Source organism: Talpa europaea (genome assembly GCF_964194135.1).
Source record: "Talpa europaea genome assembly, chromosome: 15".
In the NCBI taxonomy this organism is placed as follows: Eukaryota; Metazoa; Chordata; class Mammalia; order Eulipotyphla; family Talpidae; genus Talpa; species Talpa europaea.
The window spans coordinates 61,775,876-61,802,298 of NC_140083.1; the positions used below are offsets into that span (position 1 = coordinate 61,775,876).

General features: G+C 44.7%; 1 protein-coding gene across 1 annotated transcript in view; it reads left to right on the forward strand.

Annotated features, from left to right (window-relative positions):
- GRIN2B (glutamate ionotropic receptor NMDA type subunit 2B) overlaps window positions 1-26,423 on the forward strand; it is a gene marked incomplete at both ends in the record, with an annotated part of 307,788 nt that overhangs the window by 242,688 nt on the left and 38,677 nt on the right. Inside the window, 5 exons of the mRNA XM_084256211.1 lie at window positions 12,859-13,061; window positions 13,756-13,927; window positions 14,135-14,288; window positions 17,838-17,963; window positions 21,109-21,338. Coding sequence (XP_084112337.1) covers window positions 12,859-13,061; window positions 13,756-13,927; window positions 14,135-14,288; window positions 17,838-17,963; window positions 21,109-21,338 — 885 coding nt within the window. The remainder of the gene's footprint in view (window positions 1-12,858; window positions 13,062-13,755; window positions 13,928-14,134; window positions 14,289-17,837; window positions 17,964-21,108; window positions 21,339-26,423) is intronic.

The window sequence follows — 26,423 nt, forward strand, 5'->3', positions numbered from 1 at the left end:
TGCATAGTCACTCATTAAACCTATACATTTGTCAGTTTTTGCTATCCTGTTGGTCAAAGGAAGCCACAAGGACAAACCCAGAATCAGTGAGGGAGCTATGCAAAGGCCTGAGTACTAGGGCACGTGATTCATCATGTACAACCAGTGTAATAACCTGCGAAAAGATGTAAAAGTCATCTTCGCCTTATAAAACTATTTAAGCATTAAGCCAATAATGCATGTGCCTTGCTTAGCATGGTCCCTGGCACATAGTAAATGCTTAATAAATATTAGCTGGTTTTATTAGTAGAGTTCTCAGCATCTATCATTAGCTGTCAAGAGTGAATTCTCCTTCTGAAATCCCATTCACTTACTTATTTACCTTATATGTACTGAGTGCCCGCTGTGCTTGGCATTGGGTGTACAAGAAATAATATTCAGTCCCTGCCACCAAGGATATCATAATGTACTGGTGGAAACTCATAAACAACTAATGATCGTATATTGTGGCAAATTCCGTAATTGAGATATGCATGAGGTATTTTAGGAGTATAATAAAAGGGTGCTTTGTCTGAGTTGAGAACCCAGTCTGTGGCTATGGTAAAGACAAGCTTCTTTGCATAGACACTACCAGAACTGAATCCTAAAGACCAAGTAAGTGTCATCCAGAGGAGGAGTAAATTAGAGAATTCCAGTTTGAGTAAAGACATTCATGCAAGAAACAACATAGTGTGTTACTATCAGATAAAGTTAGTCTAGGAATATGAAGATATTAGCCAAAAAGAAAGCAGGGAAGAAGGGGGATAGGCCTTTTGGAAGAGGAGGAGGGAGATAAGAGAAAAGGTGAGGAACTGATGTGTGCTTTCCAAAGAGATGGGACATCATTGCATGGCTGAATGAGGAGGCTCTGACAGACTTTGGGGAAGGTGTAGGAAGGGTCAGACCTATATTTTAGAGAAAGCATTCTGGGAGCTGAGGAGAGGAAGAACTCTAAAGGAAGATAAGACTGGAGGTGGGGAAACCAGTAGGAATAGTCCAGAAATCCAGGCAAGAGATAGTCTGAAAAATGGAAGCTTGAGTGAGAGCCTTAGCTGAGGTCCTGTCTGCTCTCCAAAGGTAGGGGAAGGAATTTTAGTGAGAAATGAAATGGATTTGGAAATCCGAGGTTGGAATAGCATATTCCAGAATGTTCTGGGAGAAAAAAAACACTATTATCTACTCAACAGGCATGCATGTCTACAAAATCAAATTTTTCTGCCCAAGGAAGAGTGATATGGTTAGGAATGCAGAGAGAGCATTCTTGTCAGGGACTTCATCCTGTTTGTGTGGGCTTACCGAGGAGTGAGACTGTTCTATGAATTCTACAAGATACCCTCTTAGATGCACATCTCATGGTTTTTGTTTCATCTCTCTGTGGTCTAGTCTTTTAAAATTAAAATGGATTTGCAATGACTTTGACCTCCTCTATTTGTGCTTCTTATTGCCTCAGTAACTTTTATGAGTCCTTTTGATGTTTATGCCTTGTTTCTTTTCATATATATTCACAGCCTTACGCCTTGGGTTTCCTCTGCTGCTTGGTTGTGCCTCAAAACACATTCGTAATTATCAGAGTTTGCATTCAGATCTGTGGTCTGGAATGTGTTGTTACATGCCTGTGCTCTGTTCCTTCTCTAGGTGACCTCCTGTCTCTTTCCTTTTGGCCCCTGTGTGTGAGCACCTGCCTGTGAGGCTCTCCACAATCTCTCCTGATGAGGTCCAGCTCCAGTCCCAATCATCTTTTCTAGCTCTGGAAAAGTTGCATTAAAATCCAATTTTGTCTCTTTGGTTGATGTACTGAATGTGCAACAATTGATATTATTTTTCTTGGAGTACTGAGAAACACTTGAGAGGTGCAAGGTGCCAGCCCAGTGTGTCTGAGAGCTCTGGGAACATTGCTGTGTGTTTTCAGGTCACCTTTTCTTGAGACATTGAATGCATTTGAAATTTGGAGAAGAAGCAAGGAGGAGGCCGTGATTAGTCTCCTGAGGTTTCTGCCTGGGTCCTGCGGGTCCCAGAGGTTGGTACAGGACTCAGTTCCGGTGTTGGGGAAGAGAGGCCTTTTGGAAAGAAGGTAGATCACAGGAGAAGGTGGAGCTCAGCGCTCCATAATTGAGCTCCTCTGCATTCCAGAATGGGATTCAGAGAGTTGCTGTCCAATCAGGAGTTGAGGCTGGAAGATTTCAAACCCTTGAGCTAGGAAGACATCAGATTCCCCAGGAAAACATGTTAAATCTTTGAACCTGTTTAGCAAACTATTTGCAAAAAATGCTCTCACCTAAAGCTGTCACTGCTGCCTTTAAAATCTACCTCTTATTTTGAGGAGGATTCATGAAGATAGAACACCGGGCTCAGCGCCTTGCTGGTGGTGCAGCGGTTGAGCGCTGGGCTGCGAAGCTGTCTGCAGCTTCTGTAGCGATGGTTCGATCCCCGGCCAGCCGGTGAGGGTGCCACATGGCATGCAGACCTCTCCTGCCGCACCCGCTGCTCCCCTCAGCAGTGTATTTCGTCAGTCTGCCTGTTCTGTTCCCCACTCTGGCTCTGGTGGATTCTCTCACCCTCCCGTGCTTCTGACTGTACCCAATGCTTATATAAAATAAATAAATAAATCTTTAAAAAAAAAAAAAGAACACCGAACACCGGGCTCAATGGAGCCTTTTGAATTCATCCTCTTTGGTAAATCTGTAAGGGTCATTGCATTTTTTATTGTGATTTCTTTTTTTATTTGCACCTGAATGGAAAATCTGTACAAAACCAAAAATACCGCCGGGAGTTTACCCTGACATTTGAAACCAATTGAGTTGAAAGTTTGAGAAGTTGGATGTTATTTAGTATTTCCCTTTTGCCATTGGCATGCACGCATACACACACACACACACACACAACACAATGTTTTTGGGAGGAATTAGCAACATTTAGGAGCTGTACTGATACTTTCAATATTAATAACAAGGCAGGAGAGATGGAGGAGAAAAATTAGTAAGCACTTGCATAAAACAAATACCAGCCAGGCACACAGAGATGAAATAAGTCCCCAAAGGTCACAGAACTTTTCCGTGCCCAGCCTCCCTGCCAGCCCCTTGCTTTCTGGCCTCACCATAGCCTTCAGTCATTGTTTGCCCTGAAGCCTTTAGACACAGTCATTGGCAGCAGCCATTTCTGGGAGGCTGAGGTGAGGGTGGAAGATAATCTTCAGATCTTCAGATCTACTCCTTCCTTAATAGAAAGGCAAGAATATTCTCTTGGCAGAGGTGAGAGAAACACAGGTTTCTAGAGTCAAACAGATTGGTGGTGAGCCTCAGTTTGAGGGTGGGAGGGGCTGGTAATGTTCTTTTAGTTGAGGTAACACTAGTTTATAACACTGTATGTGACTCAGAGGATCAGGTTCACACCTCATCAGATGTATGTTATGTCACCAAGGTACCCATAATCCTCCACCACAGTCCACTGTACCCCTTCCTCCCCTTCCCCCCCTTGGCTCCTCAACACCCCTACCTTCCACCTCTGGTAGCCTCAATTCTATAGTCAGGTGTCTAGAATTTATTTTGGTTTAGTTGTCTGTTCCTTTGTTTTGTGTCTTTATAGTCCATATTTGAGTCTGCTATGTCTTTCTCCTTCTGAGCTACTTCACTTAGCATCCTCCCCTCTATGTCATCTGTTCTGTGGGTATAGTGATACCCACCTTTTGGGGGACTTAGTGACAATGAAATGCCTTAAACTCTGAGAGGTGACCCCACAAAGGCCTGGCCCATAATAACTAGCTACTCTGAAAGTACCGTGTCTCTGCTCGTGGTGGTGTCTAAAATGACCATAGCCTCTCGCTGTGCACTGAGGGGATCAGCAGCTTCTATCCTGGCACCAGATCTGCTCCACCTTCCCCTTTCCCTTTCCTTCTCCCTCCAGAGCAGGTGGTGTGTTGGGGTGGGGGGACGGGCTCATCCATACCACAGAAGCATGGTCTGTCCAGCCCCCAGGACGCTCAGGCTCTCTTGGGGAGACAGGGGTCAGCCAGGAGTGGCAGCTGATGCTCAAAATGGCCACTGATGGGGCCTCCCTGGTGGCTCAAGGGGTTAAGAAGCAACCTATGAAGCTTTCCGCAGCCACTGCAGCACTAGTTCAATCCCCGGCCAGGGAGCTACCCACATGGCGCAGTAGACCTCTCCTGTCTCTCCTGCTGCTCCCCTCAGCAGTGTATTTCAGTCAGTCTGCCCACTCTGGTGAATCCTCTCACCCCCCTCACCTCTGGCCTGTACCCCAGTTCTTGTATGCATAAATAAATATTTTTTAAAAAATGGCCACTGATGTCTCAGGTGCCACTGGGGATCCATGTGGGTTTCATTGAGAATGACAGAGTGGGCTTCCCCTCACTGTGTGTGGCCAGAGCTTCCAGGTCCAGCTTGGTGAGGATGCAGTAGGAATAGGCCAAGGTAGTCAGGGTCAAATATAAACATGGATTCAGATGCATTTTTCCAAAAGCTAGGTCTCTGAACCTAGACGTTACTGAGTATGCAAACAGTAGTGAAGGAGCAGCAAACAGTCCCAGGGCCTTTTAGGCCAGGCCCAGCCTAGAACATGACGCACACAGGAGTCCACAGGGAACAGAGTGTGTCTAGGGCACGTTTGTGGTCAGACTGGAGAGACAATGCAGTGAGGCAGTGAGGGGGGGCAGCCTTTATCCTGGGGTCTCGTCACGGAAGAACACGGCGTAGGCTCTAGTGGAGGCTTATGGAGGGTACGTTGTTTTCCCCCCCAGTGACGTCAGGCAGTAATATCCTGAGGACACACTTGTTCAAGCCAGGTAAATGAATACAGTCCCTGCCCTTAAGGGCCAAAAGGCACACTCAGAGAGGAGTGTGTTATCAAACCATCGCTAATATTTGAGTTTACTGGCCCCAGGGAGAGATTGGCCCACAAAATGATGCCGAAAGTTCAAATGACGGAGCTTGTTCTCTGGACCGTGACCAGGGACAGCTTCATAGAAGGGTTGAGAAGGATGCAGAGTATTTGAGAAATAGGGATGTGACTGTGCCACACAGAAACTAAGCTAGGTATAATTCTTAATTACAAAGAGCACTTCCAAGGGGAAGTTTTCCCTGTCAACATTTTATTATGATAATGTTCAAACACAGAGGAAAGTTGAAAGAATTTTACAGTGAACACCTACCATATACTGTTGTTATCATTTTGTTACATTTGCTTAAAACATGTCTCATTTATCAACCAATATCTCTATTTTTTTTTTTGTTTCCAAGTTGAGTTGAAGATATCAGTACCTTTCAAACCTAAGCAATTCAGCATACATATTATTCATGATAGTTGATAACTGTATTGTAAGAAACTACTACATTAGCTCTATCCATTCTTATAAATAACATTTTATATATATATATAATATTCTATATAATGATACATATATCTTTTTAAGTCAAGTAGGAAACCAAAAATCCTATGTAAGAAGACATTGTACTTGAAAAGGAAAAAAGAAAAATGCAGTGCTTTAAAAAAATACTAAAACAGTCAGAAGACAAATCCCAGAGTAAGAACATATTTCAGGTACATCCAACAGATAAAGGGGGGCTATCATGCTACACCAGGGGCTCCCTGGGAATAGATAAGACAAACACCTTCATGGAAATCAGGTGAAGGATGTGACCAGAGGGTAGAAGATGAAATCTGAATGGCTAATAGGTGTGTAGAGGTGCACTAACTCCCAGCGAGTCAGATGAAAATTGGAGCAATTAGATACTGGTTTTCATTCCTCAGGTTGGCAAATGTTTAATAGTGATAAAAACCCCAGGTGGCGAGGAGGTGAGCCAGCGTTCCTCTTGGCCTTTGTGATAGGCATTTCAGTTACGACAGGAATTTCCAGTGCTGCAGACTTTGGGTAAAGTCTTCTCACGGCATTGAGAATATTTGAAAACATAATTTTATTCTACTTTTTCACTACTTGGAATTGATGCTTTGGAAATACCAAGATAGGCATATATTTTGGTTAAATTTTTTGAGAAATTTCCTGATATCAGTTAGGAGTGCTACAACTGGATAAATTGAAGCACGTTCATTATTTTTTTAAAGATTTATTTATTTATGCATAGAAGAACTGGGGTGCAGGCCAGAGGTGTGGGGATGAGAATATTCACCAGAGACAGAGTGAATAGGTGGATCTACTGAAATATACTGCTGAGGGGAGCAGTGGGTGAGACAGGGGAGGTCTGCTGTGCCATGTGGGTAGCTCCCTGGCCAGGGATCAAACTCAGGCGCCAGTGAGACTGAACCCCTAGGCCACCAGGGAGCGCCCGGAAGCATGTTCATGATTAAGGATGGCTGTGGAGCTGCTCAAGGGAGTTATATCTGTCTTCTCCAGAACTAAAAGAAAAATCTATTATGTGTAATTATGTGGGAAAAGCAAGTTGCAGAGATAAGTGTATGTCATGATCCAACTTCAGAAAAAACACATGTATACACTCATGCACCCCCACCCCCTTTTCACACAGTTGGCTCTTAGACAAAGCATCCATTAGGGATAGCAACTGCATGCATAGTTAAAAATCCACATAAAACTTTTGACCCACCCTCCCACAGCTTAACTGTAACTGTCCCTTCGATACCTGTAGGGGGAATCGCTCGGGTCCCCTATAGTAAGCTTTCTGTCTATGCACACTCTGCACCTGCAAATCCAACCAACTGATGTCATATCCCAGGCTGGCTGAATCCATAAATGTGGGTTCTGTGATTGGGGAACCTGGGGATAGAAAAAAAATATCCCCGTGTCAGTGAAGCCACGCAGTTCAAATGTATATTGTTCAAGGTTCAACTTATATATATGTATAGCGAATTGGAGGGTCACACACAAGAAGTTTCACTTAGTTAGAAAAGATAGGAAGGGGCCCTTATGGAAAAATTAAAAATGCACAAAATGAAGAACTGTTCAATATTTGACCTTTAAAATTCCTCAGAGCTAAGCGGTATCACTTTGGGGAAGAGGAATGGGAGTTATTTTGGCTCTGTGAGGACTCTCGGGCCTGTCTAGGGGCAGCAGCCTGGCAGGACTCCACTTTCGGATGGACCAGGCTGCAGATAGATTCAGGCTGCCTCCCAGAGACTCTGCCTGACACGTTGTTATATTTTGTATTTTAAAAGTCAGATGAAGGCTTCTGATAAGTAGCAAACATTTAGTGTTAGATCCAGATGTCATCTCAAGCAAGAAACAAAAATGCTTTGATTTTTTTGAAAAGTAACCTTTGACGTCTAAAGAGGCTCTAATAAGTGCTTTTTGTTCCCGGATCTTAAAAAATGACTTTGTGTGCAGAAGAGAGACATGGTTGGGGGAGACTGATGTCCTTCGCTATCTGTGGGGGAACACAGAGACTTTCATGGCAGCCCTGCCCTGTCCAGGCCCCTGCTCCATGTTCAAGATGACACACTCACCCAAGGCACAACTCAGGGGCTTTCGGAAGGAGCACTGTCCCTTTGTTATTTTTCTGCATAGCCTAGTCAGAGAACTAATTGACACCAATTTCACTGGTGGTAATGGAGAGAATCTGTTAGCAGCAGGAAGACTTTGAAGTCTGAAGTAACCAGACTGGTTCTCTAGACTTTTCATAAGGAAGGGCTTTATGGAGTAATATGCTGTAGGTCTGTGAGGTAGACTCCCTTCTGAGGAAAATTCCCGCTGAACAGGTGTTCAGCTTGTACTAAGAGAACCCAACCAGAAACCCTAAAAGTGACGCCATGTTTTTGTGAGAAAACTAATCAGAGATTTTTTTTTCTCTTGAGAAAGATGATTTCAGTTCTCAAGAGATCTTTTAAAATGTTAGTATGGCAGAGAACTGCATTTTTTATAGACAGATGTTGTCGTTAAATGTGCTTGTAGTAATGATGTTTGTTTAGTGCTTATCTCTTGAGGAATTCAGAGTGCTTTACAGACATTTTCTTCATTATTTTCTTTTTCATGATCATATTTTAATCTTGACTATAAAATCTTAATTCAGTTTTCTCACTGGATTTTCTCTGAAATATCTCCCATTAACCTCGTTTCTTACGACTCTCTGTATTTCTAGACTTACATACTTACACCAGTTCAAGCATCGTAGGGAAACATCCCAGATTTTTCCATTCAGTGTCTCAGGTGTCTGTTTCTCTCTTGACTGGTGTTGATCACGCAGAAACTTTCCCATTTATAATATCTTCACCATACTTCTTTTCCTGTAAGGATGAATTGGAAAAAGTTATTGTTCTCTTATCTAAGGAGTTCCCCTTTTATTTAATTGTTCACTTGTTTCTAATTGTCTTGCTCCACAAAATATCCAAGGGAATTAAACGTGTTCTTTAACATGAGTCCTATGGATTCGCCTTGTGAACCTGATGTTCAGGGCAGAGAGGCTTTTATTCAAAAATCTTTCTCCTGTCAGTCCTCAAGGAATTTAACTTCCATTTTCATTGCAGTCATCCTTGAAGAAGCAATAAAGAAGAATCGTGACTTTAAGACAAGTTAACCTTTTGTATAAACAAGTTAGATACCTCCCTGACTGCAGAAAATAGCCCCAAAGAACACCTTTTTGCTGGACTCTGATTAGATGAGGTCTACAGAGAATGTCTGTCCCGAAGACATCCTGGGATCCTGAGAGTGTATGGATGCACCTGTTAAATATTTGTCCATGGTCACAGAACTACTTAGGGACATGTTTAGAATCTAATTAAAATTAAAATGTCACTGCATAAGGTAGTCAGTAGCATGGAATAATGATTCCGTGATCCTGGGCAGTGGTGAGCTTGTTAAAGTTTAACAAATGGGATGGGGTCCGACGGAGAAATCCCTTATTGGCCCGTCTCATGGTGTCATGGCCATGTTCAAGCTATCTACCTGCCAACCTGAGTCCTTGAATGAGTTGGGAAGAGAAGCATGCAATCCAGTAGATGCTGGAGTATAAGGTGTTGCCTGGCTGGAGTGAGCAGATGTTTAAGAAGGAGCAGAAATGAGCTAGACATTCTCCCACATCTCATACCTTTCAGCTGGGAAGGACTGTCCTTGCCTCAGTGGACAAAATACTCTTGACCTAGTGAGCTATCATTTACATCCTAAGCCCAGTGCAAAGAAGGTCTCCCTCAAGCTTTTCTCTGACCCTTTCAGAAATAACCTCTCCAGCTTGGAATCCCAGAGTATTGAGGGTAGTTCCCAAAGCCTAACCCGGTAATATCTGTAATTGTGTCTTCTCCCACTAGACCATCGTTGGAGGACAGGAACCATGTCTCTTCCTGTACTGTCAGAGGAGCAGTGCAGTGTGCTGGGTCGGAACCCAGGCTCCAGTGCAGGCTGTTCAGCTTCAAACGCTGACACTGCCCTCACTCACCATGAGACTCTGGGCATGTCATCTGGCCCTCTGTTCTCATCTATGAAATGAAAAATTAGGGAGTGGTCTCTCTCACAAGGTTGCCGTGCTGATGCATGGCATAAGTTATGTTCAGTGCCTTGCACCTACTAAGCCCTGAATACATGTCATCTGGTATTGTTATCTCTAGCACATAGCCCCAGATAGGTGTACAGTTGTGGGTTGAATTGCGTCTAAGTGAAGCAAGGACATGATCGAGCTAGCTTAAGAAGAAATTGGAAAAGGCTGTGCCAGAGAGCATTGCTTGAACACCTTGTTAGGGGAATGAGAATGATACAGTAAATAAAAATCATACCCTCATAGGATCAGAACCTAATTCCCCAGCAGTGGAGTGAGGAACAACACAGAACATTATGGAATCATCCAGCCCTTCCTCACCCCATGTGCTAGACACTGTAAGTCTATAAATATGCCAATATGTAATTGTAATAGCTTTTAGACGACTCTTTATTAAAATATCTCCATTTCGATGCTGTGCAGTTACCTTTTGAAAAATCTCAAAGGCTAGACTTTAAGTATATATACTGCTAAATTTTATTCCATTTTGTTCAGTCCATTATTCCAATTAATTCATATCACTTTCAACCTTGATTCTGCAATGCGGTCTATCTTCTACCCTTTCTAGCTAGCTCTGTGTTAGCTGCAGTTTTGTGAGCCTAGTTTCTATTTTTTTTCTGAAACACAATTACAGGTCACTTCTAAGAACAGAGCAGAGTCCCCTGACATACCTCTTTTTCTATTGCCATTGATTCATTAAATAGTTTTTTTTTTTTTGACAGAGATATTAACTCCTTTCAAATCTGCACAGTATGCAACATCTATATTATATCCCATTTGTTCACAAGGGTGTTGTGGAAATGTCATAATGGTACATCTGCAGCATCTTTGTTTCACAGATACAGCAAGTCTATCAGAAAGAAAATGCAGCTAGCATGTTGAAACCTGTTCCTGATTAACCTGGGTTAGCTCCCAATACCAACAACTCCCTTTCCCAACCAACCAAAGGATTCTTGTTTCAAAATAGTAACATTGACTGCATCAAGGTAGATTATGATAAATGCACAGACCTTGGCAATCCAGGTGAGAAGTCTGGACAGAATCCTAAGGACAGTGGGAGGTTAATGACATTTCTGAATAGGGATTATATGGCAAAGAGATGTTTTAAGAAAAGCCATCTGGCTGCAGTGCCCACAGTGGACTCTAGGGGGAGCCTCGTGTGGATTTGAATTTCCTACAATAATCTCAGAAGGGGATGCTGGGCTCCTGGATAAGGCTAGTACTAATAAAGATGGGGAAAGATAAATTTGGATTTAAAAGGGAAAAATACAAAGGGATTATTGGGGGAAGATGATAGGAATGAACAATAAAAATGGTACTTTAGGGCTTCCCAATCTTTTTCTTTTTTTTTTCTTTTTTCTTTTTTTTTTTTAGGATTCACTCATTTATTTATACAAGCACTGGGTACAGTCAGAAGCACAGGAGGGTGAGAGAATTCACCAGAGCCAAAGCGGAGAGCAGAACAGGCAGCCTGACAGGCAGAAGTACACTGCTGAGGGGAGCAGCGGGCGGCAGGAGAGGTCTGCGCACCATGTGGGACCCTTGCCTGGTGGCCGGGGATCGAACCGGTGCTGCAGAGGCTGCGGGCAGCTTCGCAACCCAGTGCTCAACCGCTGCGCCACTGGGGAGGCTCCCCAATCTTTTTCACATCACAGAACACAATGATCAGTTTGTCCATTGGGCTCACAGGGCTGCTGGCAAATGGGGGTGGCCCTACATCATGGGTCCCCAGTACAGGGTCTCCCTTCTCCAAAGCTCCACATTTTCCTGACCACTGGTAGAAAACATTTAGCATCTCTATATAACTAGAAAGCTCTTTGGAAATGTTTGCTTTAGAGAAAGTGAGTCTGAGCAACAGGAAGAAAAACAGACTTGCCCCCAAATCAGGACCAATGGTGTGGAGAAGATTATACCTATAAAGGAAAGCAAATGTTGGCTCAGCGCCTGATTCTGAACGCAGCAGTGAGATTAAGGTTTACACACTTGGAAGAAAACTAACCAACATCCCAGTAATGCCAACAAAATAGTCCAGGATACCAAACACTGGCTGTGTTCCTGTGATACAATTCAACGAGAGCAGGGGCTGTACCAACCTCACTTGGGCTTGGAAGTTGGCGGTACAGACAAGTTGGGAGGTAGAAACCACACTTTAGGAGGCACTGAGTAGAAATCTAAGTGGAAACAAAAGCAGAAACAGAAAGGAGAGGGTTTTGGTATGATTTTGATATGGAGATCTAAGCCTCTTTGCCTGAAAACTTACCAAGTATTATGATTTGTTGCTTCTGATTGGTTTATATATAGTTAATAAGATAAGCAGCTTTGTATTCCTGGTGCCTCACCCATGTGACTAATTTGTGTTACTGCTTGGAGGAAATTACAGACTGGGAAGATGCAGGAGCTTGCAATCCATGATCCCTTGTGATAATGAAAGATGTTCAGTTATAGAAAATTAAAAGGTGTTCCTTGTTTTTCCAATAATCTCAATGGTAGAGTGAGAACAAGAACCCACCCACAAAATCATATAGATGCTAGTATAAAAGCAGGAGTGACTGGCTCTTTTAGAAGATATTGGGGCCCACACACACCTTCTGATGATTGGCAGCAAGGCCATTTGATGCAGGATTCCAGGGGGCCCCTGCCTTTCATAGTGGAGTTGATGTGAATTTGGGATACAGAGCCTTCATGGCACTGTGCGGAAGCTCACAGAGACCTAGATGGTTCCTCTTGGGCCTCCCTCCCAGCCCAGTTGATGCATCTCTGCATTGACCGTGACATTCATCCCCAGTCCCAACCCACCCCTTCCAGGCCACGCTGTGTGAGTATTCCTTAATCCCGACTTATTATTTCATTCCAACTCCGATCCACCCCGTTCTCCACATGGCTTCCCACTGGAGCACAGCTACAAGCCAAAACACATCCTTCTGGCTCATTTGCTCCAATCATTCTGCTGACCTTTCCAAAGCTATTTGCTGCTCTCACTCTCCTGCTCCTTGTTACAGTGAAGTAGAAAGAACCCGGCAGCCACACAGGAGAGGCTGGCGTCTGCCCAGAGCGTGGCCTCAGCTTCCCTTTTAGCACTTAGCACACAGCCCGGTAAAACATTTGATTACATTTTTGATGCCTTCACTCATCATGAGCTTGATGAAGGCCATAATAGTGCATCTTTCACCATGGGGCTCAGTGGGGCACCCAGCAGATAATAGGGCCCCTTTTGGTGTTCAGTATGGGCCAAGACAATGAATGGCTGACCTGTCTTAGATTTGGTTTCATTCTGAATATGTTTTTGGAAAGCATTTTCTATACCCTGACCCACGGTACCCAGCTTCCCAGGTGATGCGAGGGCAGGCTGCCCTGTCTCTGCCACTGGATTCTGAGTCTCCTGTTTGCCCCTGTGCAGGTGGGGAAGTGGAAAGACAAGTCCCTGCAGATGAAGTACTACGTGTGGCCCCGAATGTGTCCGGAGACCGAAGAGCAGGAGGACGACCATCTGAGCATTGTCACCCTGGAGGAAGCCCCATTTGTCATTGTGGAGAGTGTGGACCCTCTGAGCGGCACCTGCATGAGGAACACAGTCCCCTGCCAAAAACGCATCGTCACTGAGTATGACACCTCCCCGTGGCCCCGGGTGGCACAGGAGGGCATGGTCCGCCCAGCGTTAGCACCTGGGCCCTGAAGCCTAGACTCAATTGGGTTCCAACTGTGATTTTTGAGGATCCTAGAGCCTAGTAGTCAGATGTCTGGCTCCTTTCAGACCAGGACCTGGGAGAGTTACCACTTTGGCCTCTCCTGCTCTCAAGACCTCAGGATCCACCAGCACCTCCCATTTATGGAGATTTAAATGGACATTGCTATTAACATAGGTTTTGTTGGGCCAGCATGTCTTGAAATTTCAAGATTTAGAAACATTGTAAAAATGGATACAGTGAATCTACTCTTAGAAGTCAGGATGAGGGTGATTTTGGTAAGGGTAGGAAATATCTAGAAGGGAGCGTCAGAGGCCTCTAACATGCTAGTAACTTGTCTGCCTGGATTTGAGTGCTGGCTAAGTGAAAGGGCTCAATGTGTGAAAATCCATCCTTGGGACAGGCACTTTCCTGGTACTTACCCTACTTCTGAGGAGCATTAAAAAGTGAGCAAACACTTTTGGAATGAGTTTCCATGCTGGGGTCCAATTTATTTCCCCACTCAGCTCCACCATAAATTGGGCTGAGCTTTGAAGGGAGACAGTGCGGGGCTTGGGGTTTTAAGACAAAGGGTCATATTTTGCCTCTGTTTTGTTTCTTTAATTGGTTAGGAATAAAACAGATGAGGAACCAGGTTACATCAAAAAATGCTGCAAAGGGTTCTGTATTGATATCCTGAAGAAAATTTCTAAATCCGTGAAGTTCACCTATGACCTTTACCTGGTGACCAATGGCAAGCACGGCAAGAAAATCAATGGCACCTGGAATGGTATGATCGGAGAGGTGAGTGTCGAGAAGCAAGGTCCTTTCCATTTCTTACCTCCTTTGTTTTAATAGAAAGAATGCTCATGTTACGCATTTCATAAAATATAAAATAGCGAAGAATCTTGGCTGTTCCCACTATCCAGAGAAATCACCTTTGGGCTACAGATGTTAGTGGCCCCCTGGATTCCTGAAGGTTCTTATGGCAGCCTTGTCCTTTGTCCCCAGGTGGTCATGAAGAGGGCCTACATGGCGGTGGGATCGCTCACCATCAACGAGGAGCGCTCCGAGGTGGTTGACTTTTCGGTGCCCTTCATAGAGACGGGCATCAGCGTCATGGTGTCACGCAGCAATGGGACTGTCTCGCCTTCCGCCTTCCTGGGTGAGTGGCGAGCTGGCTGGTGAGAAGGAAATGCACAGAGCACAGGCAGATGCAGGGGACATGGCCTGGTTCTTTCAGCCAGGACATGGTTTGCTGGGAGTTTATCTAAGGCAGGGATTTATTCTGGAGACTTTAAAATCAATGATTCTCAAACCTAGAAATGGAAGAACACCCCCAAAAGTAGGAAGTTATGATACCCTGTAAGAAAACAGTGCTAACCGGTCATCAGTGGTGCTCCTTCCTACCACTCACTCACTCATTTGACCTTGAGCATCCCAGACCTTGACCTGGCTCCCTCCTGCAACTCAGTTTCCTCATCCCTACAAAGAGGTATTTTAACTGCTTGATCTCGGAGACTGCTTCTTGCTTTAATCATTTCTAAATATGGATATCATTGAAATACCTATTTATTTTTAATTATCTTCAAGAATTGAGTTCAGTGCTACCAAAAAAGGTTTGCTGTTGTCACATGAATTTTTCAGAAGCTTTGCAGGATGAAGCTCATCTGATTCTTCCTCCTGCCCCACCCCCCCTTCTCTATACTGTTCTTTCTTCCCCACTCCCCAGCATCATGTAAATGTCAAAAGCCTTAGATGTGATGGAAGACTGGGTGACGTAAGGCCAAGATTTCACTTTGATGAGGTCTTTTGTGAGCTCATACCCCATATTTTTGCAGGGGCATTGAGAGCAAGGGATTGGGAAGTAAAAACTCACCTTGAAACTACAACATGGATTGGGGAGTTAGGGAAACTGATTTGGATGTAAACAAGCCGTAAGCCTTTAGACCAGTCACACACACTCTAAAGGACATCAGCCTTTTTGCCATGAGAATATTGGAAAAGATAGTGATTAACATTTCTTTAAGCTCTAGCCAGAGAGGGAAATGATTCAATTAGTGCACTGCATTGTAGAGTTATAGGTTCTATAGAATTTTTCTGTGAATCATTCAAGTTTCTCAACTAATATTACTTACAATAAAGAAAATTCTTGTCCTGCCAGTTTTATGTAAACTGTTATTAAATTGCATGTACTTATATACATCAATCCTCATAGCAACTTTGTCAACTCTATTTGCTTTTATTTCTCTACAATGATAGCTGGAACATTAAAAGATATGAGGAAAACAACATTCTAATTCTAACCCTGTCTGTCTCGCACCAACTTAAACTAGAAAGGTCAGTAGTACATCAGAGTAGCCTTAGAATGGAATAGAAATGCCAGGCGAGGTGTGAGTGTGAGCATGTGTGTATGAGTGTAGGGTGTGTGTGTGTGTGTGTGTGTGTGTGTGTGTGTATGTATATGTATGTGTAAGAGGAACAGTTAAGCAGCTAGTTTACTATGGGGGTAAGGAAAGCGAACATATTGCTGTACAACACAGTTTGCTGTGTTGTATACTGGACATTCTTGTACATTCTTTAATTATATGATCTCATTAATACTATTATACCTATTTGTGGCATGGGCAACAGAAGCTTAAACAGAACAATTATCCAGTAGTCTCTGAGCTAGTAACAGGCAGATCCAGGATTAAAACCCCATGTGGCTGCTTTTGGTGTCGGGGTTCTAGTATACACGGGCCATCTGAGAGCTGAGCTCCCAAATCAGGAGCCAGTGTGCAGGGTGGTGACTAAGGAGTGGTGTGATATGATAAGAACACCCAGTAGACCATGCAATTTTTTTTTTTTTTTTTGGTGGGACTCTCGCCCATGGCCGGGGAATGAACCAGCGCTGCAGAGGCTGCGGGCAGCCTTGCAGCCCAGCGCTCAACCGCTGCACCACCAGGGGAGGCCCTGAAAGGATCTTGACCTCAATATTTACAAAGGCTGACACAAATGCATGTTGTATTTTGCGTACAGAAAGTAGCTGTGGGCTTTGTGGGGGAAGGAAGCACAGACGTGATGCTTTCACCTAGTTATTCCATAACCCTAGACAGAGTGAAGTGGGGGTAAGATACTAACAACCAGAGCCAAAGGGGAGAGGTTTCTTCTGCTCCACTTACGGGGGCTATGAATGTACCTTCTGTACTGCCCTCACAAAGGGTTTGCACATCACAGAGGGTGTGCTGTATTTTATCAGGGTCCTTTTTATTTTATTTTTTTAAAAGATTTATTTATGCATACAAGAACTGTGGGGTACAGGACAGAGGTGTGGGGGAGGTGAGAGGATTCACCAGAGACAGAGTGGGGAACAGAACAAGCAGATTGACTGAAATACACTGCTGAGGGGAGCAGCGGGAGAGACAGGAGAGGTCTGCCATGCCTTGTGGGTATCTCCCGCGGCTGGCCAGGATTGAACCCACGCTGCAGAAGCTGCAGACAGCTTCACAGCGCTGTGCTCAACCGCCTGTGCCACCAGGGAGGCCCTATCAGGATCCCTTTTAAATTGATGAAATGACCGGGTTTTGATAATTCCCTTGGGAGTACAACAGTAAAGTAGATGTCAAAGTAAGAAAATATTTTCTAATTGCCAGCTGTTTTTTTTCCCCCTTTTCAACTTCATCTTTATTAATGATTTGGAAGATGGAGAAAACAGCATGTTGATTCACTTAGTTACGAGTCTGCAATGTGATGTGACAGCTAAAATGGCCGCAACTATTTTAAGACACAATTGAGGCAGCATTGTCTCCTAGGACAGAATAGCGATTATCCCTTTTTAAAAGTTTTCAGAGAGATGGCTCCTGGGATGCAGTGTTCAATTTCTGGACACCTCAAAGCTGGAGAGATTTAAATCAGCTGGCAAGAACTCAGCAGAAATGATTAAAGAAATTAAAGAAAGCATGTATGGGACATTTCTGCTGTCTTGTGTCACCATGTCACCCCAACCCTGTCACCTGCGGCAGGGAATAGATTGTCATTTTGTTTTTTTTTAATAACAGCTGAGGCATGTTCCCTTGTCACCTGCTAGGTTCCCCCTTACTGTAGGTACTAATATTCAATGTGGAAGGATTTTTTTTAATATTGAATTATATTCTTATACCCTAATAATGTCATATAAAATACACCACATCAAAGTGGATTGAAAAGTAAATCTAGACTGGAAAGTTTAAGTGAAATGAGGCAAGGTGACAAGGAAGTATTTAATCATTACTGAATCCGTCATGGCTGATATAGTAAACAAGTCTGTTGAGAATGAACTTGGCTGCAAGGTTGGGGAGCATGGTGAGAGCTTTACTGGTCACCACTGTGTGGTGTGGCCACAGAGCTGGGGATCCAATCGAATCTGATTCATTCATTCTATATCTTATACTTCTTCCAGTCGTGCCATTTATCAAAGGGCCCAGATATTGGTCCAATCATGGTGGAAACTGTCAACAATCTTAAAACGATGCCAGGCAAGAGTTCATCCTCATGTGTTAGAAGGAAAATAAACCTTGACCTGCCCACATGTAGACATGGCCTTTGACACCTCCTGGAGCCAAACCCTGGCTCTCTAGAGGGACACACACCTTATGGTGTTGTTCCAGAAAATGCATGTTCCAGCAGCAAGTGAATGACCCAGACACTGCCTGCTGTCTTTGTTAACCTGAGCATTGATATCTTCCTTCCCCAGAGCCTTTCAGTGCTGACGTGTGGGTGATGATGTTTGTGATGCTGCTCATCGTGTCAGCCGTGGCTGTCTTTGTCTTCGAGTACTTCAGCCCTGTGGGTTATAACAGGTGCCTCGCTGATGGCAGAGGTAAGTCACCTTTCTATGGTTTTCCTAGTTCTAAATCCACGCCTCTAGGCTCTTCATTTGCTTTCTGCCTCCTCTCTCGACTTCTCCATTTCTGAAAATGAACCCTTTGCCTGCTGCATCACCAATCCTTAGACTCGTTAGAAACAGCCTAATGAAGATGTTAGTTTGAATCTGAATGTCCCCTCCTTGGTTCATGCCAGACCCAGCCAGGTTCCACCCTTAGGTGACAGAGAGGAAAGCTGGCAGGAGATATATGTCGCATAACTGTCAGAGGAAACTATTTTGACAACCTTGGGCTATGAGCAGTCTGTCTGAACAGATGGACTAACAGGGCAGATTATCCCCTTATATCAAGAATAAGAAAAATAGGCCACCCCAGCCAATAGGCAGGCAGAGTGGCCAGAGGAATTCTCCATAGCCGACAAGCACCACCGAGGTACAAGATCTCAAACCCCTGAGTCCCTGGCTTGGCTCCTCTGTCAGAGGAGTATAAGGAATTAGAAGATTGAAATGAAATGGCCTAGAGAGGCCAGTTCTCCCCATAAGTGCTATAGGGAATAGTCCAGTTTCCTGGCTCAGTAGCCCCAGAGGTGTGAGGGCTGACCCCGTGCTTGAGGCATTTATGAGACTTCACACAAAAATTTCACTAGGTTTCTGGAAGAGGCCATGGGATCCCTGAAAATAGCTTCTTCCAGTTTCCTAAAAACCCCAGGATTAGAATATATTCTGTATTTTTGGAGTCTTCTTTATACTATACTAGAATTACACTTCCAGGAAGAACAATTCTCAACCCCAGCTACACAAAAGAATTCCCAATGGAGCACTTCAGAGGCAAAGCTGCTTAGGCTTCCAACATTCTCATGTTCTAATTCAATGCATCTGGAGCAGGCTTGGGCCACTCTGTCAGAACAGTGATTCTCTGCCATGGTTGCCTATTAGAATAACCAGCCCACCCCACACCCGTTTAATAAGAATCTCTAGGAGGGGTGCCAGGCAGCAGTATTTCACAGAAGCTCCCCTGGTGCTTGTGGAAACCCCCAGGCAGCCTAGGAGCCACCATCACATTCAAGGATTTCCAGGTGCAGACCTATCTTCTTTGCTTGGTGCATTTGGGGTGAAGGTTTGGCTGTCTCCACAGTACAACACAGACAGGGGATTCCCACCGGTGCCAAAGGCCCTCCAGACTCCATGACCTACTACTCTTCATCTGAGAAACACAGGAGTGCACATACACATGCACAATGTTGAGAGCTGAAGCTGGTGTGTGTCCTCTCCGCTCCTTCTCCACTCCCTTGAAGAAAATCAAAGAGGCTGAAAATCCAGACACAAAGTGCAGAGCAAGGGCTGGCGATCACTCACCATTCCAAAGGATGCTGCTTGTCTTCACAAAGGAATTAGCCAAGGGGCCACTTTCAACAACAAGTCTCCTTGGGACGTTTGTGTACAAAAGTCTGATTTATAAATGACTTTTGAGTTGCACATCTGCTCCATGAAATACAGCACATGGGCACAGATGTGTGGGTGCAGTTAGGTGCTGGGCTCAAGAGGTGCCACCATTGATGATTTTGTTGGCTGGGCAGGTGGTCACAGTATCACCGAGAACCTCCTAGGACATGTGCTAATGTGTCCTGAAATTACATGTGTGGATATTCCTCTCTGCTGGGGAGGGGCGCTGTGCCTCCAGACACCATCCAGGACCTCTCCCTCGCCGAGCAGAGAAAGCAGCGAGGTCCCAACAAATGTCTGGACAGAGCGTCGGCACCGTTGGTGTAAAGGGTGGGCATGCAGTAGGCCCACTGATGGCAAATTCTGCCCTGGGGATTGTATTTAATAGCTGAAACCAAAGACTCATTGCTACATTTAGATGACTGACACCATGGTGCTTTTGAACTGATGAGAAACTTGCTCTTCCTGTGCTTTTTGATATGGACCAATCTCATGGGTATGAGGTGGTATCTCATTGGGCTTCTGAATTGCCAATCCCTGATAGTAAGTGATGCTGAGAATTTAAAGCTCAGAACTTCCTCTGGCTGGAGGCAGAAGAGAGATTCAGCTTGTAGGACAGTCAGAGCTTACACAGGAGGGAGGATCCAGTGTGTCATTGCTGGTTCTGGGCAGTAGGGCACATGCAAGGGCAAGAGGGGAAGAAGGACCATCCCAGCTAATAGTCACAATGAAATGGGAACCTCAGTCCTACAAATGCAAGGAATTAGATTTGACCAGCAACCCAAGCAAGCTTGGAAGTAGATTGAGCTCAAGAGCCTCAGAGAGAAATACAGCCTTAGCAACACCTTGATTTTGGCCTCCTGAGACTCAGAGGATCCAGTTGAGCCCTGCTCTGCCAGAACTGCTGACCTGTGAAATAAATTTGCTTTAAGTTGCTTAACAACCAAAAATGGTGGAGGAAAGTCAGACAATTTGCCTTTCCACCCACAATACATATGGTAAAGCCAAGGGTCTGTGACTTTCTCTCTGGCCTCCTTACTATTCTTTTTCACAGAAGCTACTACCATAGGAAAAGACTTGAGAGGTATTGGCATTGGAGTAGAGTCAAGGTTAGTTTCCAAATATTTTAGTGCTAAGTGCTAGAAGCTAAAGAAAACTCCATTCCTGATTGTATTCAAAGCCACCCAGCATCAGTGCCAATAAAATTGAAAGAGGCTCTATGATGATGATGGTGGGAAACACTGCACACCTTCCTGGCTGGTCTTTTTTGGACTTAAAATGCTTTCTTGATAGAAAAAAAATTTAGATAAAAAATTTAGAAACAACAATAAAGAGAATGCAAGTGTGAGGCTCCATAGTGGAGAGTTGCCTTGGTTTTTCAGTTTTTATGTGACTTAGGTGTCCCGTATACATAAGCACAGGAAGCTGACCCCTTCAGTGCCCTGGCTGAGTCATGATGGTGAGTTGGAGCAAAATCCCACACACCCCCAGAGCACTGCCTTTTCTCCTAGAGAGTATCTCCTGCCTTCTAGGTCCCAGGAGGAGATAAACTCTCCATGTGAAAAACTGTGAACTGGGTCTTAGTTGGTGGATTTTCTGCTCTGAGCAGGAACTTGCTGGTTCTGGGAATGAACATGGCAGTTTAAACAGAACCAGCAACTCAGCCTTAACTTCCTGTCCTGTCTTTCCCTCACTCCAGAGCCTGGTGGCCCATCCTTCACCATCGGCAAAGCTATTTGGTTACTTTGGGGCCTGGTGTTCAACAATTCCGTCCCCGTGCAGAACCCAAAGGGGACCACCTCCAAGATCATGGTGTCGGTGTGGGCCTTCTTCGCTGTCATCTTCCTGGCCAGCTACACTGCCAACTTAGCTGCCTTCATGATCCAAGAGGAGTATGTAGACCAGGTGTCTGGGCTGAGTGACAAAAAGGTAAGACCTGGTTTAAACTTCTTGGCTTTCCCTTAATCCCACTCTGGGCCACACTCAGAGTTCTCATGGACCTGTTCATTTTCAAAATCTTTAGAATCGACAGCTCTTTCTTGTGTTTCCTTACATTGGGATGTCGAAGCAGAAATTAGTTTCCCTGAAATAATACTGAAATAATATTGCTGAAATAATACTGCTTCGCATTCACCTTCTGATTTGTGAAAGGTTGTGATATGCGCGCCCTGGACTGCAGATGAGGGGTTTGCTCTGTGGTCAGCTCGCAAGCATGGTGGCCTCTTGCTGGATATGCTTGGGTGGCCTATCAGTCCCAGGCTGCCTGCTCGGTGAGCTATTATAGGGGCCACTCCATCACCCATGTGGAGGGCACCTGCCTATTATGACCTTTTCCTCCCAGTGGTGTTGGGCTGTGGGCTCCCCCTCTGTTTCCCTGCACTCATGTGTCCCCAGAGGGAGCAGGAGGGGGCTCACACTGTGCCCTGATGAGAAGTAACTGCTATTTAACTAGTTGATGGCCCAGTGTGGGGCTGATGAATGGGTTGCCCCCATACGATTTGCAGGTCCCCTGCCGGCCTGAGCAGTTGTGAGCTGAAGTGAAATGTCTGCTGGCTTCCATCTTTGTTGGGGAGGATGTGCAAAGCCGTTGTAAGTGCCATCTGCGTTCAGGTCCTCCTAAGATATTGGTTTCTTTGGGAGTCAAGGAGCTCCCTGAATACTGTGTTTTCCCTTCATGGTATCCGTGAAAGCGCACAGATACTCCAGGATGATTTTCAATTACAACAAATTTCCTGCCCTGTGTTTCCTTGAGATTTGGGGAGTATGACTTCAGTTGGGTCGAGGTCTAATGTGGGTTAGATTTCCTCAAGATAAATCTTTAAATATTTAGTAAATGGATCTAGAAGCATAAAAAGGAGAAGCCATTCTCCTTGAGGGCTCAGATTCTGATTTCTCCATCTACTTACCTCTACGCAGCAAGAATATTCCAAGGCCTGTAAGGAAGATCAAACACTTCTTAAGAGAATGAAAGAAATGTCATTATTCATCTCTGGCTCATTCACGGTTTCCATCTTCATATTTCTCTCTTTGATTTGTTTTCCATTCTCCTTGATAGTTTTTCTTCCTGAAAAATTTTGCCTGTCTTGTATTCCTTCTCCCTATTTCATTCACTTTTATTTACTTCTCTTTTCACCGATGATTTGCTCTGCTTTTATTCATATCCACTTATTACTCATTTCAGTTTTATAGCCTCTCTCATTGTTTCTCTATCTGTGTCCTTTCTTCATCATTATGATTGTCTTAGAAAACGTGAGTGAAAATCTCCTTTCACCACATTAGACCCCCCCTTCTCATACCTATTTCTGTAACTTGATCAGGAATGGGATTAAGGATAACTACGCGCTCAGGATGTTGGATGTGGCATAGGTGAGCTGGACTATCTCCATCCTAAAACATGTAATGGACCATCTCTCAAATCCATGGTGGATTTGTTGGGGGCACAGTAGCCCCTCCTCACGTCAGGCTACAACAGTGGTGTGGGGGAACATGTGCTCTCACAGCTTGTTGCCAGACTGTGGCCATGAAATAAGTAACTCGGTGACTGTGTGTTGAGCCATAACCCTTCCGGGACTTTGGGCTGCTAGAAGGGACCTACCATATTTATCACATTACTTTCTTCAGATCACTCTGAGAATTGTTTAGGACGTTGTATTTATCACTCTCTACCCTCATGGCCACCCAGCAACAGCTGAATGGTTTTCTCCCTGGATTATGCATAGGAGAGATGGGGGAGATTGCTTTTCCTTCTGTGGTTTTGTGCTCAAGCCAGAGAGACTGGCCTGTTGTCCTCCACACCATGTTCATTACATTCTAGAAAGTTAGATCCATTGGTTCTTTGCTTAAGGAACTTAAGTGACTCCATTGCATATGGAATAAAGATGATTTTTCCCCCCAGTGTGCCTTTCGGGGCCTTCACAAGTGACTCCCAATGTCTCTAGCTCTTCAGTCTCATAGGTCAGTCCTTAGGTTCTGGCATGTATGTCCTCATCATCCTTTCCAACCATTCCTCTCTCATCTGCCTGAGGTGTTCTTCTGACTTCTTCACTCACCAAACTCCTACTGAAACCTCAAGACCAGATTAGAGAACCTTTTACTTGTGGAGCTTTCCTTGGCTCATCTGGGCAGGAGTCGCTCTGTCCTCTGCAGTGGTAATGATTCATACTGGTAGTGCTGCAGTCATCTGAACCTGACCATGAGCTCCTCAAGGTCAGTGACCATAATAACTCGGTTGTTGTGTTTAAGAACATCTGTGGAAAGAAAGGTTATATTTACATAGGAGCCTCTTGCACAGAGAGCAGTGGACGAGCCATAGAGGCAAAGACAGCCACAAGAATTCTTTGACAGCAGTTTAATTTGATATGAGTTTTGAATACATTTCAGAACTTTGCAAATGACAAAATAGCAAAGAATAAGCATCCAACCAGAAAGTGTCAATATCATTTACATAATTACAGAAAACATATATGTAACTAATGACATATAGCTGCATAGCAGTGTCAGGAACAGTTATACAAAAATAGAATTTTCTGAAAATACACTTAAAATGTAAAATTCTTACTAGCTTTTCTTAAAAATGCCTAAGGAGGGCCTCCCTGGTGGCGCAGGCGGTTGAGTGCAGTGCTGAGAAGCTGTCCCCAGCCTCTGCAGTGCCGGTTTGATCCCCACTGGCCACAGAGCAGCCCACATGGCGAGGCAGACCTCTCCTGTCTCACCCGCTGCTCCCCTCAGCAGTGTATTTCATCAGTCTGCCTGTTCTGTTCCCCGCTCTAGCTCTGCTGAGTCCTCTCACCCTCCCAGACATCTGGCCTGTACCCTGGGTCTTACATAAATAAATAATTTTTTTAAAAAAAATGCCTAAGGAAAACAAAGTCTTGGGGCTGAAATGAGAAGAAGTGTATTTTGTGAATTAAAAAAAAAAAAGAATAAAGTCATCCAAACAGTAACATTGATGACTGAAATGGGTGCTTTTAAAGATGCCTTTCTCAGTGTAGTTAGTTTCATCAAAGAGAGCAACATTTTTATGGAGACTGTCCCTAAACTTGTTTTTACTCTCCCAGGTAGCAAAACTCAGAAAGCAGACATCAGGCATTTCCCACATACTTAGATCAAAGGAACAATATCTTGGAGTGATGCCAAGTCTTTATAGTCATTAAATTGATATATTTTAAAAATTATCTTTCATTTTATAGCAGAAGATAGTTCCCAGATCTCATTTATGTTAAGGTACCAAATCAGCAAATTCAGAGTTATATTTCCATGAAAACCTATTTTGGGGCTCCTTTCTACTGGATGGCTTCCATTTCGCAGGAGTGCATGCCATCAGTGAGCTCAGAATTATTCCACGAAGATGCTGTAACTAAAAATGGGTGCAAGATCTAACATTTAGCAGCTCTACTGTACATTCTCCCAGTTCCCCCAGTGGGAGGGGAAGGATGTCAGGAAGCTGGTGACATCTTTCTTAACAAAGAGCCCTCACGCTGAGTCTCATATTTCTCCCTCATCCAGATGGATTTCTCATTCTACAGTTGGCCAAACACAAACTGGAGGGGAGAGAGCTCAGTCAGGTGAAGGAGGCGGCATATTTCCAGTACACTATGCATGTTACACATATGTTACATGTATCTCCATCCCACAGGCATGATTATTCCCATTTTACAGGTGAGGACTCAGAGGCTCTGGGGAGTTTAGTCTCTTCCCTGAAGTGACACATTATCAAGTGACAGAGCCAAGGGTCTTGTCTCTATGTATGTGTTGGACTCTACGTTTTGCAGGGGGTCTCCTTGAAGCCCACCCAGGCAGAGATCTGCCGTAGCTAAGGGTGATGTCTGCTTCCCATGCCCTCTCTACTGGCAACTATGTCGCTTCCACATCTCAGGGCACAGGACACCACCTTCATGGCTCCTTGTACTGCTGTTAATAATAACGATTATCATTAGTGTTACTGTAGCTCCAGCGGTAATATCTCTGCTCAGATTCTTGGTTCACCTCTCAGGAGCCAGGCAGAACGCCAACCACATTACATAGGTTGCCTTATGTAATGGTGCTATGAATATCTCCACTCGTAGATGAACCTGAGGCTGGAGAGATGAAGTCACTGCCTTCCTATGTTCACAGCCGCCTGTCATCCCTGCATAGCGTGGGGTCTTTCCCACTTACTCCCCTTTCTTCCTGCCCTCCCCCCTAGCTTGCTGATCCTTTCCGTCTATTAAAAAGCAGGATCTGATGAACTGACCCGTGATAATTAGCATTTTAACATTTGCACTTGATTTAAAAGGCATTACTTTAAATAGAGGATGGTGGGGATTTCCAGTGTGTGGGCAGGCTAATGGCCCTCAGATTGACTTCAGCCTGGGCTGGCGTGACCCTGAGCTGCAAGCTCCTGTTGGAGGGCAGGAGAAGGGTAGCAGTAGGAGAGAGAAGGGTCAGTGAGGAGTCAAGGGATGAAGGAAGCCTGCAGGGGAGCGGGGGCAGCGAAGGTCGAAAAAGGCTGCAGTCTGGCCTCCGGCTCCTGAGAGCACCTGCCCTCTCCCTGTTCACACCTTCCTGTACCATGTGATGGAGTCCCCCATTACATTGTGCAGTTTCTTTCCTGAAGGACCCAGAGGAACTTGATTCACTTTGGAATATCAAAAAGGCGCTCATCTATTGAATGAGGGTGCCCTTCTTGCTGGCAACATGGGGGCTCCAATTGGAATGACCTGCTGGGGACTAAATCAGGACCCCGTGGCTTTTCTAGGCAATGGTTATTCTGGGATTCTGAGAGGTTCCCTAGGGTCTAGGAGTCACCTCATGTTCTTTTGGGTTACTGGAGGCCGGTCTGCACACAACTAAGTATGCGTTCCCGAGGAAACCCAGCCTGCCGAGGGGCCTGTTCACACCGCAACGACACTGGAATAGTATGTGTGTGAGAGGAGATGACCCACTGCACCCACTTCACCCGTGTGTCTTCCTTGCCCTGTTAAGCCGAGACTGAAAGCCAGGGGCAGACCCCATGTCTGAAGTGTCACCCCCTGG